The sequence below is a fragment of the Eulemur rufifrons genome, chromosome 29 (genome assembly GCF_041146395.1).
Source record: "Eulemur rufifrons isolate Redbay chromosome 29, OSU_ERuf_1, whole genome shotgun sequence".
Lineage (NCBI taxonomy): Eukaryota > Metazoa > Chordata > Mammalia > Primates > Lemuridae > Eulemur > Eulemur rufifrons.
The window spans coordinates 43,940,367-43,959,498 of record NC_091011.1 but is presented as its reverse complement, the minus strand read 5'-3'; the positions used below and the strand labels follow the sequence as shown (position 1 = coordinate 43,959,498).

At 39.7% G+C, this 19,132-nt stretch overlaps 1 protein-coding gene across 5 annotated transcripts in view; it reads left to right on the top strand.

The window, feature by feature from the left end:
- DYNC1I1 (dynein cytoplasmic 1 intermediate chain 1) overlaps positions 1–19,132 on the top strand; it is a 356,211-nt gene that overhangs the window by 250,152 nt on the left and 86,927 nt on the right. For all 5 annotated transcript variants that reach the window (XM_069461334.1, XM_069461331.1, XM_069461333.1 and 2 more), the window contains one exon: positions 2,201–2,326. In XM_069461334.1, the coding sequence (XP_069317435.1) occupies positions 2,201–2,326 (126 nt within the window). The remainder of the gene's footprint in view (positions 1–2,200; positions 2,327–19,132) is intronic.

Genomic DNA, 19,132 nt, shown 5'->3' with positions numbered 1-19,132 from the left:
AGTTAAAGAGATTATGCCAAAAGCATTTCACTGTTATTTTACTAAAACACTCCCTGTTTTCCAAAGGAAATTTAAAGCTAAATAGTTTAAAATATTTTTAAAAGAGAAAAAAGAAAAGCTGCAAGTGGGTGTAAACGATGAGACCCAGATGTGAAGCTGGGGGATATTATTCCAGACACATCTGGCTGCTCTTTGGCCCCTGTGGTAGTGGTGTCGATGTTTATAGAGTTGTCTTTTCACATGTGACATAGTTAAACTTCAGATGGACAGTCTGGAGACTTCTGTGTTTATCTGGATGTTAGTTTCTTTGAATGGGCTTTGAATCAAAGGCCTTTCTTAATAGGCCTTTGATTCATCCACTGAAGAGTGTTTTCTAATAAAGAATGATTACTTCCCCTGGTGGCCACATGCATGTGTGTCGTTGTATGCTTATACCTCCTCTGCACCAAGCAGCAAGCTGTAACTCTCTGCAGCTTTCTTTACTCAAATCCACAGAGAAGACTTACTGTGGAAAAAAAGTCTGTGTTCAAGTTAGGGAAATCTTCTGCTAAATATATATATAGCATAGTGAAAAAAGAAGGAAAAAATTAAATGACCTGTGAGAAAGGAGTGATATGATCCACTATAATCCTGATGCTATTTTTAACAAAACTGCCTTATGACAATCCCAGGTAGGAATGGCATTTTCATGAAGTGTACCCTAACTCATAAATACTTCCTACAAGATTTACCTTCAGTGTATTTAGTAACACTCAAGATAGAGTTCACGTAGGGCGAGTAGGTATTTCTAACACCCAGCATCACTGTGGAGTCCTCCTTGTTATTTTGCTGGTTGTGTTTCTTGCATTTAAGCCTTTAATTATTGGCATTGTTTCACAACAAAGGATTAAACATAAGGCCTTTCTACTGAGCACAAAGTTGCTGAAATAAAAAGAAGTTTATAAAAGTAAAAATTAAAAATAATTCCAATAGATTTTGGCACAACTTTATCATGTGCTAGGAATTACTGGAACCTGGGTTCAGAGGTCAGTAAAAACCTGTCCCTACACTCAAAGAGCTTACAGTCTAGTGAAAGATATAAGTGGGGAAAATATCATAATACAATTTGACAAATGCTTTAATTGGGGGTGGAGGGACACAGAATACTAAGGGAGCTGAGAAGAGGCAAGGAAGAGGGGTGGGTGGTTAGTGAGAATTGTTTGGAGGATTTGATACCCGAGTTGCATCTTGAAGGATGAATTAATGATGTAAACAACACAGAAGAGATATTCCAATGAGAATGAGTATCAGACTCCTAGGTACAGAGGCTGGGGGAGAGGGAAAGTTGTAAAAGAACAAGAAGGAAAGGTAGAAAATGACAGATCATGAAGGATCCTACATGACCTGGGTTTTGCCTTGAAAGTAAGGATGAGCCATTAAAGTATTTTCAGCTGAGGAGTGACTTAGCCAAATAAATATTTTGTAAAGTCATCCTGACAAAGGATGGAGAGTGGAGTGGGTGAGGGTAGGGCTGGCAAGCCTGGAAGCAGGAAGACGTTCAGGAAGCTGTTGCCTTCCTCAGTGGAATGTCGGAGGAGCAGCAGGTTTTATGGGGAAGTCAGTGAGCTCGTTTTTCCATGCACTGCATCTGCTGTGTCTATGGACAGCCCTGAGAAATCCCCAGCAAGCAATCAGATGTCAGGGTCTGCAACTCAGAGAGAAATTAAACCTGGAGATGTAGATTTGAAACTTATCAGCCTATTAAGCTTATTAAAGCCATTGGAATAGAAGAGCTTGCCCAGGGAGGATGTGTAGATGGAAGGAAAAAAGAGGACAGAACAGCCCCCTCTTGGAACATAGGTAATGGAAGGAGAACCTATAGGGACTGAAAAGAGTGGTCAGGAAAGAAAATCAGGAGAGAAAGATGTAATGGAAGCCAACATAGGAGAAAGAAGGGAGTAGCCCCAAATATCAGATATTAATAATACAGAGAGTTAAGTAGGGCTTGAAGTTTAGCAGTTATCGGTGACCATGGCAGCCCATATGGAGGCAGAAACTGGATTGCAGTGGGTTGAGACAGTATGTTGATACTACATATGCCATAATTTCACAACAAAGCATCATTTGCATGGTGTAATATAGCATGTGAATGTAGAAATAAAAAAGTTTTCCTTGTGTCGTCATCCCAGCATAATCCATCCTTGTGACCTCTTCCATTTAGTACCCTGAGCTGATGGTTGCTTCGTACAACAACAATGAAGACGCTCCCCATGAACCAGATGGAGTGGCCTTGGTTTGGAACATGAAGTTTAAGAAAACCACACCAGAATATGTCTTCCACTGTCAGGTAGGCGTCAGCATAGTAAAAATAACTTGCATCTCCTGCTAGACCAAATATAGTTCCTGCCATATTACATCTGTCTTATGTTGAGAGGAAGAACTGAGTTTAAAAATGAAATGGTTGACAATTTTGGAAAATTCCCCCACAGTAACCTAATGTTTGGGGAAAGTGGCAACCCTCCCCAAACAGTTAGGAAGCTTGGTTGGGGACTGTGTGTCATTTTCTTTCTATTTAAAACAGCCCCCACAAGGATGGGTTTATAAAGACCTCGCACTTATGAAGAAATCGTGGTATACCACTTCCCCTGCCTAGCAGCAACATAAGCTTGCCCACCCACGTGGACATCCTCAGAGCACAACCATTTCAAGTTTCCTACTCTCTCTGAAATGTAGTTCAGTCGGTTTTGCCAATTTTGAGTTTACGGGCGCCATATTGCTTTACAGATAATAATACTTTTGTAGCTGGTTTGGGGAAAGACTTACCACCAATGTTTCTTAAATTGTTGGGAAATGTAGATGCTGTATCTAGTATGAAAATGCAGAGATAATTTCAAATAGTGTTGTATATTTTACTCCTTGGGTCTGCAGACACATGTCTTCTCTTCCACTTGACACGATGCAGGCTGAAATTACGCTACACTTGCACACGTTCAGCTTTGCTCTGTTGCCATGACTCTCCCTAAATAATAGGCCTCAGCACTGGCCAATAAACCAACCCCCTTATTAATTCCCCCATCCTGTGATTATGCACAGGAAAATGAAAAACAAACAATCCAGCTCAAAGTTTCAGTTCCTCAAATATTACAATTCAGAGGTACTGAGGGGCAGATTACTCTGACTACAAATACATCATTTGAAGAGGGTGGGTAAACTTGTTGATTTTTGGAAGCTTTGTGTCATTTTATATCTAAGAGCCAAGCATCTTTTTGAACTAAAATATGTTTAGACTTTAGAACATTATCAGATAAAATTGGAGGAACAGGAGCTCCTGGAATAAAAGTCCCAGCCTCAACCTGATTGAGTAGCCTCTAACTCTGACCATGTTTTTCTAATTTGCTATCTCAAAAACAACTTAACAAGAAGTCTAGGTCTGCATAGTAAATAACCTTTATTTTCTGAACCTTTGAAATAAGAACGGTTTTTTTCTTTAGATTATCAAGTCAGTCTGATATGTTCTTTCTGTAAACATAGAAGCACAAAATCCTAATTTTGTTCAGTTTTAAGAGGTTTGCTGAATTGCCAAGGAAATACTATAAGGATTATAGGCTAAGGAGAAGCACATTTTTTAAAAACCGTGCCTTTTAAATTATTTTGTTATTATATAAAGCCTATCTTTGATTTTAAAAACCTAATGAGTAACACATATCATTTTAATTAATATATATGATGTCTATCATAATTTTTAAATTTCTAGTTATATTAACTGACTACAGTTCTTTGGAATTAACTAGAATTTTTAAATTACCTGTTTTATCACATGACAGTAGTCAATACTAATATTAGTTAAACAGGGCATTTTTCTTTCTTCTTTTGGCATTTTTGGGATCATTTGCTAAAGATTTTACCAATAAACATTTAATTTTATTTTTAATTTCTCCCTTAAATGATCCTATATGTGTAACTTAGAAGAAAATATTAATAGTATGTTTACACTTTAAAATTGATCAAGTGACACATACAAAAGACCCAAAGACTCTGAGATTCTTAGGTATCAAATAAAAGCTATTCAATTTAAAGCTATTCTATTATGTTATATTACACATAACATATTTAAAGATATTGAAAGTCATGATTGTGTTACTGGGATATAAATGATAAGTAGTTCATATCAATGATCCTTAATATTCATGAAGGATACATTTAGAAAATCTTATGAAAATCATAGTGCTCAGTTTCTGCCCTTAAATTACTACTCTTAAAGAGATCTAACTGTAGGAGGTGTAGGGGGCAGAATGCAGGACCAGGTCTGGAGGGTGAAAGGGAGAGCGCATTCGTCCCTCTCAGGAGAGAAAAGGGGAAGAAGTGAGCGCAGCAGAAGTAATTATGAAGCCATTATGAGGCCCTCCAGTGCATTAGCCAGGGTTCTCTAGAGAAAAAGAACCAATAGGAGGTATATATCACATATTCATAAGATTTTCTAAATGTATTTATGCTTCATGTGTGTGTATGTGTGTGTGTGTGCATGTGTGTGTGTGTGTGTGTGTATTTAGAGAGAGAGACAGATTTATTTTAAAGAATTGGCCCATGCAATTGTGGGAGTTGGCAAGCCCAAAATCTTTGAGGCAGGTGACAAGCTGTAGTTTCAGACTACAATTGGTGCTGTCGTCTGGAGTCCAACATCTGCAAGGCAGACCAGCAAGGCAGAGTTTCTGTGTTGCAGACATATTTGTTCTACTTGGGGGAACTTCAGTCTTTGCTCTTAAGGCCTTCAACTGATTGGATGAGACCCACCTGCATTACGGAGGGTAATCGACTCAAAGTCTACTGATTTAAATGTTAATACCTTCACACCAACATCTAGACTAGTGTTTGATCAAAATACTGGGCACCATAGCCTAGGCAAGTTGACACATAAAACTAACCATCACCTCTGGGTGTCACCCCAGAGCAATGTAGGAAACCAGTATCTTTCATTATTCCTAAAGTCCTACTAATTCCAGATCATTTTGTGCTAATAAGCAAATATACCTAGAGTGAATAACTTTAGAAGGGAAATAATTAGACAGCAAAGGCATAGGAACTTTCCTAAGAGTGAAAAAAACATGGTAATCTGAGGTCATGGGGAATGTCTCTGTGACATTGAATTTGTTAAAACAAACAAAATGATTCTAACATGTGCTGAGAATCTACTCTTTACACTCATGGTCATAAACTCTTGGTGCCCCCAGAGGAGGAACTGACTCAGAGAAGTTATGAAACAAGTGTGGGTGCCGTGAATGGCATGGCCAGCTTTGAAGTCAGCTGGCTTTTACCCTGAAGCCCATATCCTGCCTCACGCTGCATTAGTAGGGGCTGCAGCCAGGTAACGCCATTTGGTGTTGGAGAGGAGGGGTCGAATAAGGAAGAAGTGGAACAAACTGGGTTCACCACCTTAGTTGGCCATTGCTATCAGCTGAGCAACTTTAAAGAACTACAGATGCCTGGGTTCCACCCAAAGAGATTCTGATTTAATTTGTCTAATATGCAGCCTGGGCAATTTTTTAAAAACTCCCAGGTGACTTTAATATGCAGTAAGAGTTACGAACCACTGGAATATCCAGGAGAGTGAAGAAAAGGGGGGATGATAAGGTGACAAAGCTAACTAACGTCTTTATTTGGAAGTGTGGGACTTTTCTTCTCATCTCCATAATCCTCCTTTTTTCCTTGGTCCAACCTGGAAAGGCATTTCTTGCCTTTATTACCAAGATGCTCATCTCCTATCTGGTCCCACTTGAGAAATTTTCTAACCAGCTACCCCTGCCCCTCCCACCCTGCCCCTCCCTCCTTCCAACCCCCCAGCTCCACACACTCATTTTCTCTGGCTCAGTTATTGCTGGGATCAGGTTTTGTGGTGGGTAGTCAAGAGACTCAAAGTCGATAGTCTAGGAATAGGCTCAGGACCACACTGAATGTGATGTAGGGACCATGTGCCTCACAGAGTGCTGTTTCTTCTGGGGTAGTGACACACCCTAACACATTGATACCCATGAAGTTGGGATAAAGGCCAGGTAAGTACCACTGGCTGCCAAAAGAAAACAAAAGTGCTGTAATCTTGAGTATGCCTAAGCTGTTGGGAGACTAAATCAAGGGTCCTTGGGCATCAGAGAAGTCATAGAAGAATTAGTGGATGGAGGTTAGGTAAAGGGAAAAAATAATAAAGGCAATTTGGTTACCATGCGCTGAACTGCAATACCTATAGCAATATCCACTTTTGTCTGGATTTTACATTTTCCCAATACTCTACTTCATGATCTCATTGATCCATACAACAGGTAGGTAGAAAAAGGGTTATCATTCTCCTTTTCCAGTTGAGAGATTTCACACTTTAAAGGTTACCCAGCTAGTGAACAGTGGAGCCAATCCTGGAGCCGAGGCTCCTTCTGCCTGCCGCCGGCACCGTGCCATCTCCCAGGCTGCGTTCCAGAGGAGTGCGCAATATGGAGCTTGGCAAAGGCTGTGCAGCCCATTCAAGGTGTGTAGCCTGCTTCCTATAAGCTATTGCTGAGACACAGTTCTAGATGTGGCTATCTTTACCATCTTCTCACCCTAAAGGAAAATTTAGCGAGTCCACGGAATTAAAATATATATGTGAAAACACCAAACCCTGATCTATAACTTTTCTTCTATGTCCTTTCTGGTCTTTGCCAGATCATATTTATTACAACTGCTCCCTTCTAGACACTAACTCACTGAAATCAAGTCGTTTGACTGTGCATCCACATTCTTCTGTGATGTTCCAATAATTTCAAAATTAGACAATTAGTTTTCCTAGTAAGAAAGAGGACTGGGGGAGAGACTAGTAAGAGTGCCTCATGACCATTGTACTTTTATAATTTGGGAATAATTGCATTCGCTATTTTTTTTTTTTTTTTTTGCTGATCTCTGCTGATTATTCATATTTTTGCAAAGTTTATGATTGCAAACAAACCCAATGGCTCAGAAGAGCATTGTATCAGGTACTAGAAACAATAAATACACAAGAAACAGACATCAGCTCAGTGTTGTTTTACAAAGAGTGACAGGCTTCTAGCCTAATCATAAGAAGATTTTAGCATAAAGGCTCATTTCTCTCTGTTATGACTAGCAAGGCCCAAATGCCTTCTGCTTTCATGGGCAGTTTCATGTCTTTACTAAACTGAATTTTTAGTGTGGGCTCTGGTCCTGCATTCTGTATTTTCATTTCAATAAAGGCTGTCCGTGCTTGGGAAATGTCAGTGGACTCTGCGTAGAAATCAGCCGCTCAGCCCATCACATAGTCTGGCAGCGCTCCTGCCGTCCTCTGTAGTGGTTTCCACACACTGTCATTAGATTATGTGTCTGACCACCCTGCATTGCTTACCCTGGTGTGGTCTTTCTCTTTTAAACGGAATGAATAGAATCAGAAATATATATCTTAGAATTATCTGCATTGAGGTAAGTGGAAAAGCTATGTTTAGAGGCTCAGCCTGGTCAGAGGTTTTTATTTTTACTTCTACTTTTTTTGATTTGGTTTCTTTGTTCTTGGCGTTCTCTTTTCAAGGATGACCTGACAATGACCTGAACCTGACAGTGACCGGAAACCCTCACTGTTTCAGGGACAAAGCAGAATGTGAAGTGGGACAGTATCAGTTGACCTCATCTGTGCCTGTGTTTAAAACCCTCGGTTGTCTTTTTGCCGACATGTGGCTTTACTTCTCGTTGAGATTCTGTAAGGTTCCAGATGCAATTGCAGCTCACGGCCTCTGCTGCCCAAGCGTTTGGTTCCGCGTGAGGTTCCTGCTAACCTCAGAGAGGGTTCCGCCTGTGAGGAGTGATGGTAACCCAGCAGGGAGCGTGGGTTGGTGGTTAGGAAAGGGGCAGAGAGTCAGGACTGGCAGCGCCATTCCTAGCTGACCACACCGCTGAGTGACCCTGGGTGTGTCATAGAGGCTTTGTTGTGTTTCCTGATCTCATGAAAAGAAGATTTCCTGCAGTCTCTGGTGAAACTTGTAAGGTTTATTTCAACAAACTTGATTTCTTTTCCCATTAGTTTTGTCCCTCTCCCAACCCAGACAATGGTGCATAATCCAAATCTACAAAACAGCAGAGGACACAGAGATAGAAATTCATTTAAAATTAGTTTTCTAAAGTATATCATGGCCAGAGAAGTGTTAGAGTCCGACTCAAGGATTTTTATGTTATTTATTTAAATCAAAGGAAGGGTAACTTTCTTATGGCTCAGCTGATAAAAAGAAAAAGGCATTTTCTAAACTGTTCTCTTGGATGAGCCAAGAAGTGGTTATTATAGGTCAGAAAAGAGAAAGGGATAAAAAAAAAAAAAAATAGAAAGTTCCATGATAATTAGTGCTCCATACTCAATGTGAGTTCCTGGGATTCAAAATGAAAGTACATAGTAGGTGCTTTGTCGTTGGCAAATAATCTCCATGGTCAAGAGCATGCAAACCAACGTTAAGACCCAAACAGTTTTCAAATGTGATGTTCATACCACAGGACGGGAAAACGCTGAAGAGCAAACCTCAGCCAGTGTTATGTAGATGATGATACACATTTTGTAGAATAAAACCATGGAAAATTAAACACCACGTATGACATAAAGGTAAAATCAAACTCATATAAAAGATACGGCTTCCATGGGTCAGACACGAGGAATAGCAGCAGAGCATTACTATTTTGTGCCCTTAGGAAAGAGCACACAGAGAGTTTAAACATACGTGCTGAAATGCAATACAGACAGTTGGAAACACTTCTTTTCTGCCAATTGAGTCTGACTGGTCTGATGATCGGGGCTTGAGCTAGACACCGATTCTTATTAAATCAAACAGCAGGAACTTCATTTTCTGTTTTGGCCTAAGAAGCTGGAAGCAGAAAACCTGCCTTGCCAGCTTGCATTCTTCATCTGCCCACTTCTGGAGTCTTCTCCCAAAAGTAACACAAGAAGAAACAGAATTGATCGTTGGGATGCATCTAGGGAAATTAGAATGATCAGCTAGATTACAGCAAGGAGATTGTATTCGACATGATTCCTCATCTGAAAACAGCCATGGAGGAGACTCTATACCTCACAGAGTATGCGAGTGACTGAGCTATTTGATGCAGAGGATGCCACGAGAATACACCTTTAAACAGAATTTTTTGTTGTTTTCTTTGTCTTGCCATGTCCTATTGCAAGTGCTCAAGCTAAAGTTGCACACCATCCCACACCCGAGACCCTTAATAGCATTTGCTGTGCCCCATTAATGTGCACACCCATTGTCCACGTAGAACTCCAGCACTGCAGATTTTATTCAGTCCCCTAAATGCCCTTCCCTGCTGTCCCCATGCCCTGTGCTACAAGTGTCTTAACTGGGCTTTCCCCAGTTGTGCTTCATTCCAGAATTGCCCCAGGACTTATTGATGCCATGCAGTGAGAGCCACACAGCACAATGAGCACGTTCTCTGGCCTGTCACTCCCTTCTCCCCATTACCCCCGACCCTGCCAGCCATTCACTAGGTCAGAGAAGTCTTAGTCTTAGGAAAATGGGTGTCTGAGGGGTTTGGGCTGAATAACGGTGGGGTTCTACTTACCTCTTAAGATTATTGTGAGGCTAAAAGAGATAATATGGGTGTATTCATCAGCACAGGCTTTTATAACAAAATACCATAGACTGGGAAGTTTATGAATGACAGAAATTTATTTCTCACAGTTCTGGAGGCTGAGAAGTCCAAGATCAAGGTGTTGGCTGATTCAGTTTCTGGTGAGGATCCTCTTTCCAGCTTGTAGATGACCACCTTGTTGCTGTGTCCTCACATGGTGGAGGAAGAAAGAGTGAGCTACCTGATGTCTCTTCTTATAAGTACACTAATTCTGTCATAGTAGGACCCCACTCTTACGACCTCATAACCTTCATTGCCTCCTTCTGAACCTATTTCCAAATACAGTCACACTGAAGGTTAGGGCTTCAACGTGTGAATTTGGGATAGGGAGGACACAATTCAGTCCACGGTAATTGGTGCTTTGAAAAGATAAAAACTATTCTCTTTATGTTTGGTTTTTTGCTATTACTGCATGATAGTCACATGGGAAGAAGCTTAAACTTTGGTGTTCTTATTTTTCTTGCTTGAATATATTCCTGAAAAGTTTCACCTTAGATTCATTGATTTACTCATTCATTCATTCATTCAACAGATATTTCTGGGGTATCCACCATGGCCAGGCTCTCCCAGCAATGATTGGTTGGAGTTGAGAAGTGCCTGTCCCCTCTCTCAGAGCCCTGCAGGTTGCCCCAATCCCCGCCATGCTGAATTTCCCATCACCTGCCCAGTTCCTCTCAACTGTGTTAGTTGCCTAAACCCTGTTCACATTGGTCAGATCCTTATATGTGTTCTCTATATACAAATGCCTAGTGAAGCAGGAACCTGAGACAATTCCAGAGTTTTCTCGTCCCAATCATTTAGCCATTTGTTTCCTGACCAAATGATAGTGAGAGTTTTTAAATTTTTTTATTTTTAATTATTGCAGAATAATGAGATATTTACTGAGTTCTAGAAAGCTCCTGCTCATTCCAGGAGCAGAGTCAGTGGATGCAAGTGTGGGCTGTGGCATCGCCCCATTGCTGTATTACTACTCACAAAGAGTGGACTAAGGTTACTGCCATCTCCGAGAGGAATACCTGTGCGTTGCTTTGGCTTGTTTATTATATTCTAGGGACAGAACCACCTCTAGACTTCAGACCATCTATTTCTAAAAAATTTACCTTTTTATTTCCCTCTGCAAACTGGACCAGAAATTTCTGACCTGTGTGTGTCTTTAAGTTGCTTAATGAATGGGGATGTTTGAACATACCATGTTATTAAGAAATACAGACTCACAGTCCCCAATAGTTACATTATTATTTTAATTCATTTCCGTTACTTTCAGCAAAACTTAATTTTTGAAATTACTTGAAAGCATACATTATTGAAGAGAATTTGTAGAAATATTGATAGAATGATCATGTTTACTTCCAGGTAAAGTTTTCTAACCTTTGTTATAACAAATAGTCTATACTTTGCTTTTTTCTTGTTTATATCCGATTGCTCATTTTTAAATGCCATGTTCATTATTTGCCATGGAAACAAGATGTTGCTTTTCTTAGGTGAGAGATTTAGCTGAGTTGATTTTAAATTGTACTCTCCTCAAAAATAAGTTTGAGGAGTTTATGTCTTATATGCTACAAATCATCATTGACATAATCATTTTATAACTTTTTTTTTCTCTAAAGCCAGTGTGTTTTCTTCTTTTGACTTTTTAAAAAAGTATTTCCGGCACCTATATATAATAATGTATGTTATTTAACACTACTTCTTTGCTTCTTCAATAACTTTGGTATTACGTTGAGTGGTTGAAATTAAATTTAAGCATTTCTTATATACAACAAAAACCTGTACTTCTTTAAAATAAGTTTGTTATAAATATGTTCTCCTGAAAAGCCAAGAGACCAGGAGCAAAAACTGTCCACAAGTGCCCATACTCATATATATGCATGCACACACACCCACACACCCAAGACTCAAATCCTAGTCAAAAGCTATATTTCACAAAAGAGAATTATAGTAATGTTGATGGTTTGCCAAAACCTCAAGCAGTGACAAAATCCACAGAGTGTCCTGAAAGGGATGCCTTTGCAAAACCATGCCTCTCCAGATGGTTTAGATTAGAGATGTCTAAAAACACATGGCAGCATTAGTTTGGTTTAGAATTCATAGTTAATTCAGTAGATAAAATAATGCAAATTTGAAACCGTATCCTGTGTATCAGAAAAATCATCAAATCTTATGATTGCTCTTAGGGGAGGTTGGTATGTGATGTGTTGATTTTTAAATGATCTAATTGAAATAATAAAATTAACCAAGAAAGAGTAAAAAAAAAGGATTAAAGTATAAGTAAAAACTTTCTTCTCTGCAGAATATTTATTCCTTTAAGCTGTCATATCCAATCAGTTTGTATGGGATTCGACAGCCAATTGTCATTTCCTGAGATATGCTATGTAAAGAGGTTGTATTACAAAAACAGCATGAAAAAATGGAAAAAATAATTCTGGCGCATGATGCCAAGAGAAGCTAAAATACCCGTAAAGACCAGGATTCCCTCACCTTGCTAATAGTAGGAGATAAGCAGCTTATGCACAAGTTTTTCCTTTTAGCTTATTCAGCTCTTTCTCCTGTATACTTTCTAAAAGAGAGGGCTCTCAGTCTACATTTTAGTAAATTATTTTGCCTTCTCTGTGATTTTTAATCTTGGTGGGGGCTCTGCATGAACAGTGATGTCGTACATTGTGTCCTCCGGTACAAGCTGTATAGCAGCTACCCCAGAACCCCAGATGGCTTCATCACTAAAAGCTCCGCTCCCACTGTCCCTTTCCTTGTGTCTAAAATCGACAGTATCCCGCCTTCTGATCCCACAGCTGGACAGCCAGCAAACAACTCCCGGAAAAGGACTTCTGTATGGGAACAGCATTAATTTAATGATGTATATTATCGTGTGCACTACCAGCAGCACAAATAAAAGCATTTGGCTGATATGTTAAAATTGCCACTCGAAGAATGTTCACTCAAGGACTCAAAGCCTTTCAGAAAATCAACACAGGGAAAATAGGGGACAAAGATTCTATACAAAAATAGAATCAGAAGTTTTCAAACAGCCGTTGCTGGGCTTTGAAGGGCTTGACTCTCAAAGTGGCACCGCATCTAGTTCCCCCTGAAAGTAGCACATTCTGAGCATTTTCCAAGCATAAAAACGAGAACTGTGGCATTTAATGGCTAAAGGAGCTCTGCAGTCAAAGCAAATGTGTTTCTTTGGCAGCAAGGACACAGTCATACACAAAGAAAAACATGGGGGACAGTTGGGAGACCCCTTTGCACAGAATTTGTGTGGGTTCATGAGTATTTCTGTTATAGATTTAATTTTGTTTCAGCAACAGAGACATTTTCTTAGCCAATCTTAACTATGGATCAACTGTTCTGCACACGTGTCCACTTAATATGTGTAACTGGAGATGTATTTTATTTTTTCATCTTCTAATCATTTTTTAAAATAAATGAGAATGGGTGATAACTTGGCAGGAAAAGATACAATCATTTGAGAGGATTCAGGCATTTTGTCAAAGGCATAATGAGACCGTGTCAACTAGTTACCATTGAAATGGTTGAAAAGACTTCACTTTTGGAGAAAATGCTCAGAAGAGGCACAACCCCACCTGTGCCTCCTTCCCCCCTCCACAGCTGTACTTCTAATCATGACCTCTACCTGTTTTGTGGCATCTCCTCTAATACATTTGGTCAAATTTCTGAGGACTTGGCTAATTTTCAGAACAGGACTTCACTGGATTGTCCCTTCTGTTTACTGAAAGCTGCTGAGACAGGCTTAACACAAATTTCCTGCCTTTAGAACATTACAATGTGTTCACCCCTTTGTAAGAGGAACATTTGAGCCAAATTCTGTAAAACATCACAAATGTAGACAGCATGGAGAGAGAAGGCCAGTTCTCAAACCAGATATGGTTCACTAAAGGACATCGTGATAATTAAATGATTTTTTTTGAAAAATAAACAATCACACTTTTCAAACTATCCTTTGTATAAACAGGAATTTTCATTATATCAGGTCCTCTGATATGATATCTGCTGATTTGGAATGTTGTTTCAGGAATGAAGTATAACACCAAGACCATGTGATAACTTACACTTGAAATTAAACATTAGGGACCTGCCTGCTTTAATAAGGAGTTAAGAATGTTTTGTTGGCCGGGCGCGGTGGCTCACGCCTGTAATCCTAGCACTCTGGGAGGCCGAGGTGGGCGGATCGTTTGAGCTCAGGAGTTCGAGACCAGCCTGAGCAAGGGCGAGACCCCATCTCTACTAAAATAGAAAGACATTATATGGACAGCTAAAAAATATATATAGAAAAAAAAAAATTAGCCAGGTATGGTGGTGCATGCCTGTAGTCCCAGCTACTCGGGAGGCTGAGACAGGAGGATCGCCTGAGCTCAGGAGTTTGAGGTTGCTGTGAGCTAGGCTGACGCCACGGCACTCACTCTAGCCTGGGCAACAGAGTGAGACTCTGTCTCAAAAAAAAAAAAAAAAAAAAAAAAAAGAATGTTTTGTTGTTTGTATATCATATCTCATAACGGGTGCCACCCTGATTTGATCATTACACATCATATACATGTATCAAAATATCACATGTACACCAAAACTATGTTCAACTATGATATTTCAATAAAAAATACAAAAACAAAAAAATGCTTGCAGGACTTAGAAACTATTTATTCCTCACACTGTTCATTTGCTTTGCAAGTTCTTTTTTGCATAGACAGCATTAAGGGAAGACAGTCAGCATTTATTATTCTGTAATAACTTCACAACTGTTAATAGGTAGTACTTATGTTCCGGGAATAATGTCAAAGTAAATGGGCAAGGGGCTCTGTGAGCTTCTCAGACCTATATTATTTCAAAACTATATTTAAAATGTTTCTCTCAAAAACCCTTATAGATTTTTTTAATGTTGTCCATGTCATGGATACTTATAATGAGGGATCCAAGAATGTTGAATCTTGCCTATCAATGGAATGAATTCAAGCCATAAATACATTGCATTACTGTTTTCCCTCTCAAAACTCTTCCAAAGCAAGGGAGGATACAAATGGGCAAGTACATAGTGTAGTTCCTGTATTCTATTCTGCACAGTTCCTAATGAAAATCTTTGTTTACTATACGTGTGACTAGTTCATATCAATAATGTTTGGGTACAAAATTCTGAGACAGCAGAAAGCTGCAAAATGTGACACGTCGGGAAGAATGAAAGTGCAGAATTAGGGCACGGCTTTTCATTGTCACCTACAGAACACACTTTGCCATACCCTTAGGTTGGTGGCAGATCAACCCAAAGAAAAACACTCTAAGCCTCTGTACAACATTTTTTAAAGACCAATGGATTTTTACTACCTAATTCACATGTACCAATGTAAGAAAGATGAAGCCTTGAAAAACAGACAGTATCAGTTGAAACAAAGTACGGTGTAAATGCCAAGACCTATATTAGAATTTACATATGCCCGAAGCCTGATTACTTGCAGCCGGAATTCTCTTCGCCCTGGCTCTGAGCCTAAGAGGCCAGACTGCATTTCTCTAGGTTAGCTAGGTCAGTACCACCTGTGTTCTAACGGTGAAGTCAGAGCTGCTCAGATCATGTACACTCAGGCTGCTGTATTTATTATTCCACTAGGGAATGCTCTGCCCTTGAAGGCTGATCCGCCCAGGGTGGGATCGCAGGCAGCAGGTATGCCATGAACAACAAACCCATATTCTTAACATATGTTTAATTTGAGTAACTCTCCTCCTTTAAAATACCTCTTGATTCTAAATCCACATCCTGATTTGCCCACTCTTGTTACCATTTGCTGCTGCCTGTTCTGAATTAATCCTTTGAGGTGGTCATTCCCCGGAAAGAGAAAAGGAAAATGAGAAGAGAGATGCAAAGTTGGGCATGTGAATGAAAGAGACTGGCAGAGGGAAGGGGATCATTAGCTAGAGTCTGCTTTCATGCGCGAGATTTTCTTTGAGCTGTGTAAGAAGGGAGAGGTGGAAGAAGAGAAATGCAAGGAAAAGGCACGTGAAAGGTTATCCTTTAATATCCCTACTAAAGAATGAAAATCATTTTTTTGCAATAGAGCTCAATTTACAGATTATTTTGATTCTCTGTCGTACTTCATCTCAAAGAATTGATATAATCTAAAAAGTAGTTAAAATTATTAAAATAGTTTCCATAGTAGAAAATTAAATGATTTTACTAACTGTCAAAGTCAGTGTTTAAACTGCGATAATTTGAATTATATTTCATATAGCGATCATGTCACTGAGATGTCTAAACATTCTTTGGAAAAGTAATAATCCCTGATTCTGATTTCTTATCAACAGAAAACTGACTAAAGGTTAGGAATATTGGCCAACAACTGCTAATTGCTATTATTTGTAAAACCTAAAGAAAAGGCCGGCTTTCTTGAGGAATTTTGAATTTAAATATATTCTCCACTTTGGAACAATTAACTCTTTAAGAGACTTTCTGCATTTTTTTTAGGTATATTTCCTGCTCAGAGGACCATGAGCCTGCTTCATTTGATTTAAAATATCTTTGAAAGAGCAATATTTTATGCTATTAAATATGTTATAAAATAGCAAAATATTATATTGCTTCATATCACCAGATTCATTTTCCCTGTATCTGTCTATCTATCAGGCAATCAAATGCAGGTTTTCCTAGGCCACACCAGATTTGCTTTTAAATGATGTCATATTAACAGTATAAAACGTATTTCTCTAGTTCTCACCCCATCTGCAACTTAGGCCCTCTGAGGTCTTCAAATTCTCACACTTTTTTTTCTGGGAGGTTGCCAGTGTGTTCATGAAGAAGGTTCTAATGACTGCCCATGCAGCGAAAGGTAGCTGGCGGGGACTCCAGTGCCCTTGCCCGATGGCCTTGCCCTCTGCCCTGCCCCCACCAGCATCCGAGAGCTGGCCCTCGCTCGCTCCAGAGCAAGCTTCACTCCCATATGCTGGTTTCCATTGCCACAGTGCCATTGTCACTAATGATGCTCTGGAGGCCTGAGCAGCCCAGTGACTTCTAGAACCGGAGCAAGTAGGGTCGGGGCATATTCCACGAAGAAGAGGACAGATTCTCTCCCCCAACTTGTGTATCGTCTCAAGGAAGCCTAAACAACACAAGCTGATACTGCACTTGTTCATGATAAATACAGTCTTTTATTATTTTACCAGTAGCACCCTTATGCAAATAGAGTTCTGCAGACCTGTCCCACTGGCCTGCTATTGATGCCTTCCAAATTGCCAACACTGCTTAGGCTCAAAGCTGACTACATGTTTAATTTTATTTCAAGTTTGAGATGTGATGATCTTTACTTCAACTCCAGGGCAGACTACATTTTGTCCAAAACAATGCAACAGGTATTTATTGCACCTAGCACTATGCTACATACTGAGGCCACAGTGATAAATACAGCCTGTTCCCTGCCTTTGAGGAATCTAGCCCTCCCCCACTAGATCAAAAACAAGAATGAGTAATCTGAGGTAAAGTGCACTGTATGAAACAGAAACAATTAGTGCATGGTTTCCCCAGAACACCCCCAGCTGCAGTACCACCTGACTTAAGGTTGACAGGGGTGTGGAGATGGGGATGGCTAGGTTAGTTCATGGAAAAACCCTTTGGACGTCTGAGCTAGCTCACATTAGCAGAGAGGCGACCTCACATGAAGAATACCTACCTCCTACCTCCACATCTTGCAGATGGTTTGGGGATGGTTGGTGAACCACAGGTATTCCTAAGGCTGGTTCCTATTAGGCAGGGAAAATTGGAAGCCTCGTTTTTCTTCATCCTTGCTGTGGAATGAAACCAATAAAGTCAGTTACTATTTAGACAAGTGAGTGAGTGCCGTTCGTTTGGGAGATACCGTTCCTGGGGAGGGCCTGACCGATGGAAGCCACTGAAGGGCTCTCTGGGGCAGAGAGAGCGCCCAGCTAGAGGCTGGTTCAGGTAATGCAAAAATCAGTGGCAACTCTGCGAATGTCAGTAAGTTAAATCTACCTAATCAAAATCATAAGGAAAGCCTTACCTTTGCATATATATTTTTGTTATTCTACAAATAAAACATGTAACTCAAAATCTGGCACAATGTCTGTCGACACAAGGCTGAGTATCTGTAGAAGAAAAATACCTAAAAGAAGTTTGCATTGCCAGATGCTTCGCATCATACAGTCAAAACATTTTGAATGTGTTTTAAAATACTCTTCCAGATGTGTGACAACTTGCAGCTAGCTATAGCCCTTGTCTGTATTTTAGAATGGGAGTAGAAAACTAAGTTAGTTATTCAAATTATACAGGAAAATGGAATTCTTATTGCCTTCTTGGTCTAATTGCTTTGGGAAAAAGTAGTTTAATTTCTTCTTTCTTTTTTTTTTTTTTGGCCTTTCTACCAACTTCAACACTGTATTTGACCGACAGATATAGACACAGTAGAACTTTCCGCAGTACCTTGCACTTGCCACAGGAAAGATATTATTGCCACCAAGTTCTCTTTTTTGACTCTGGAAGTGGTCTAGTTATTCAGAATTAAACTTTATTTTATGATTATTTCTCCTACTTCTTGATATTAAACATTATTAATTCTATAGATATATAAATTTTCCTAGTTTCTTTTCATTTTAAGGCTAATGTTCGTGAACATGGAATTAAATAAGAAAGAAAAAAGTGGCCGGGCGCGGTGGCTCACGCCTGTAATCCTAGCACTTTGGGAGGCCGAGGTGGGTGGATCGCTCAAGGTCAGGAGTTCGAGACCAGCCTGAGCAACGAGCGAGACCCCGTCTCTACTAAAAAAAAAAAATAGAAAAAAATTATATGGACAACTAAAAATATATATATAGAAAAATTAGCCGGGCATAGTGGCGCATGCCTGTAGTCCCAGCTACTCAGGAGGCTGAGGCAGGAGGATCGCTTGAGCCCAGGAGTTTGAGGTTGCTGTGAGCTAGGCTGACGCCACGGCACTCACTCTAGCCTGGGCAACAAAGTGAGACTCTGTCTCCAAAAAAAAAAAAAAAAAAAAAAAAAAAAAAGAAAAAAGTAAAATACAGTTGAGTTTTTTTGTCCTTGAATTAGATTTTCTCATAGAAATTCACGTTCTTCAGGGAGATCTCTGTGCTATGTTAAACCCATTGGAGAACATTTATATGAGCACACAGCAGGTACTAAATATTCAATGACCTACTAGAACTGCAGGAAAATTTGCTCAGAATTTGCACCGTACCAGTTTTGCAGTTGTTTCCTCTAGGCCACACAGAGATATTCTATTTATACTTAAGATCATCAGTAAACAAATCTTGGACTTTGTCATTGATGCAGTATCATTGCTAATTTTAAAAGAAGGCCTAGAGTAGCAATTTCTGAAGTGGTGTCATGTGCAAGTCTAGGTCAGGTGTGGGGAACCCGCAGCCTTACGGCCACATGTGGCCTTTTAGGTCTTTCAGTGCAGCCTTTTGACTAAATCCAAATTTTACAGAACAAATCCTTTTATTTTTATTAATACATTTTTGTTTGTCCTTCATATTTTTATTT